Genomic DNA, 3000 nt, shown 5'->3' on the forward strand with positions numbered 1-3000 from the left:
ATCTGACTTTGTTTTACAGAACTAAGTGCATCAAAATTGATCTCCACTGATGATGTCGCTACACGCAAACAGTTTTCCAAATGAACATCAGTAATTCGATCTCACTTGTGATTTGATGTACTTCATGCGACTAAAAAGCTGTTCACACGCATAAGTGTTTCCACATAGCGAAACCATCGACAGAGCATATTTGTAAAACTCAGGATATTTATCCTTGTCCAAATACGTTTCACAGAACTCTTCCAAACCAACTTGACGAAATTTCTCCAACGTTTCAGGGTTTACTTACTTATAGAATCGATATGGTAGACAGGCTACTTGGTTAAAGTAGTTTGAACTGTAATTATAAATATGATAAATATGTATTTTAACGTCAATTGCAAAATCTCTCCAGATGCATTGGCGATAATAAAACAAAACTACAGAATAACACGAAACTTTGTCAAGCTGGACTGAAAGTAGTTATGAGTATGAGCCCGATAGCATTGTGAGCTTCCCAAAGACGCCGAAGACCACAGAACATATATAGCTGAAGTTGAAGTCTCATATTAAATTTTATCAACATCTAGCGTCAGACAAAAAACTAAGTAACCTTGAGTGTCAAATAGCAGGATATTTGAAATAGCTAAAAATCTATGAATTTTTCCAAAAATGAGAGATATTTCAAATTTCTCTTAGCTATAATTTAAAAATACATGATACGAATAACTCATGACATAATGTTCTTTTGGTGATATGTACAATAAAGTTAACATTTATGTTCATTTGACCTAGCTCCGCAGGCCACAACATGACTCCAGGCAAACTGTATGCGGCCCGCAGGCCTCATGTTGGCCACCCCTGACCTACATGAAACCTAAAAACAACAATACCATAGACCCCACACAATTACATGTCTTCCAACACTCTACAAATTATTGACATCCTGCATTGCAAACAAAATATACAAACATGTTGAAGAACACGACATTCTTACAGAACAACAAAAAGATTACCATAGAAATCACAGGGAATGCAAAGAACAGTTACTCATAGATTCAGTNCGATTGCAAAATCTCTCCAGATGCATTGGCGATAATAAAACGAAACTACAGAATAACACGGAACTTTGTTAAGCTGGACTGAAAGTAGTTATGAGTATGAGCCTGATAGCATTGTGAGCTTCCCAAAGACGCCGAAGACCACAGAACATATATAGCTGAAGTTGAAGTCTCATATTAAATTTTATCAACACCTAGCGTTGGACAAAAAACTAAGTAACCTTGAGTGTCAAATAGCAAGATATTTGAAATAGCTAAAAATCTATGAATTTTTCCAAAAATGAGAGATATTTCAAATTTCTCTTAGCTATAATTTAAAAATACATGATACGAATAACTCATGACATAATGTTCTTTTGGTGATATGTACAATAAAGTTAACCTTTATGTTCATTTGACCTAGCTCCGGAGGTCGCAACATGACTCCAGGCGGGCTGTATGTGGCCTGCAGGCCTCATGTTGGCCACCCCTGACCTACATGAAACCTAAAAACAACAATACCATAGACCCCACATAATTGCATGTCTTCCACAAATTATTGACATCCTGCGTTGCAAACAAAATATACAAACATGTTGAAGAACACGACATTCTTACAGAACAACAAAAAGATTACCATAGAAATCACAGGGAATGCAAAGAACAGTTACTCATAGATTCAGTCATTCTATGGCAAGCACACAAACAACACAGAAACATACACATGGCATATATAGACTACAGAAAAACATTCAACAGCATTCCACACAGTTGGCTGCTACATATTCTACTCATGTACAAATACATCCATCACTCATTGCATTTTTCAAAACACTATTCAACACTGGAGAACAACACTACATCTCAGGGTTAGTAACACTTCCATACAAACAAACAAAATACTCATTAGATGAGGAATTTTTCAAAAAGACTCCCTGAGTCCTCTCTGGTTCTGCCTAGCCCTGAATTCATTATCCAACATGTTAAACAACATGCAATATGGCTACAATATAAGACATGGAAAAACAACACAGTTTATGCTGTCACATCTCATGTACATAGACGACATAAAACTTTATGCATCCACACAGAAACAACTTCAGCAGCTTCTACAAATCACATATTCATACACTAAGGACATACAAATAAAGTTTGGCCTAGACAAATGTAAAACACTTCATATAGAAAAAGGAATCCTGAAGAAAGAAGATTTTGAACTTGGAAATGGAGATGTTATTGAATCCATGGAAGCAGGCGAGTTCTACAAGTATTTAGGATTCCAACAGGCCAAACTAACAGAACATACACAAATAAAGCAAAGATTAATTAAAGAATACCAAAGTAGGTTAAATGCCATTCTCAAAATACAGCTAAATGCAAAACACACAGTTAAAGCAATAAGCACATATGTCATCCCACTACTGACATACTCTTTTGGAGTTATACATTGGACTCGCACAGATCTTCAGCAACTCCAAAGGAAAACAACAACAACACTTACTAAACATAAACAACATCATCCTAAATCCACCACAGAAAGATTAACCCTTCCACGTAAAGATGGCGGACATGGCATAGTTAACCTTCACTACAAACAAATACAGTTGCTGTGAGAGTTTTTCTACAATAAACAAGAAACATCACAGTTACATAAAGCAGTAACTCCAGCAGACTCAAATAGCACACCATTAAACTTACACTCACATCATACAGACTTGACAGAACAATATAAAAAGCATAGACACCATTAAGCAATTGTGGGCTCAAAAGGCACTCCATGACAGGCATCCTTATGACCTGGCCCAGGATTTTGTTGTCAAAACTGCGTCAAACAGCTGGTTAGATCGGGGATGCCTCTTTGGGGAGACGGAAGGATTCATGATTGCCATACAGGATCAGGTCATAAATACTAAAAACTACAGAAAACACATACTCAAAGATACAACACTCACAAATGACACATGCAGAAAATGTCACATCA

The 3000-nt window shown here is 36.4% G+C and overlaps 1 protein-coding gene across 2 annotated transcripts in view; it reads right to left on the reverse strand.

The window, feature by feature from the left end:
- Positions 1-21: 21 nt before the first annotated feature.
- LOC111631498 (cyclin-dependent kinase-like 1) overlaps positions 22-3000 on the reverse strand; it is a 30505-nt gene continuing 27526 nt past the window's right edge. For both annotated transcript variants that reach the window (XM_023375748.1, XM_023375747.1), the window contains exon 8: positions 22-337. In XM_023375748.1, the coding sequence (XP_023231516.1) occupies positions 323-337 (15 nt within the window). In that variant the 3' untranslated portion in view covers positions 22-322. The remainder of the gene's footprint in view (positions 338-3000) is intronic.

Source organism: Centruroides sculpturatus, unplaced genomic scaffold, assembly GCF_000671375.1.
Source record: "Centruroides sculpturatus isolate CEXI.00-Female unplaced genomic scaffold, Cexi_2.0 scaffold518, whole genome shotgun sequence".
Classification (NCBI taxonomy): domain Eukaryota; kingdom Metazoa; phylum Arthropoda; class Arachnida; order Scorpiones; family Buthidae; genus Centruroides; species Centruroides sculpturatus.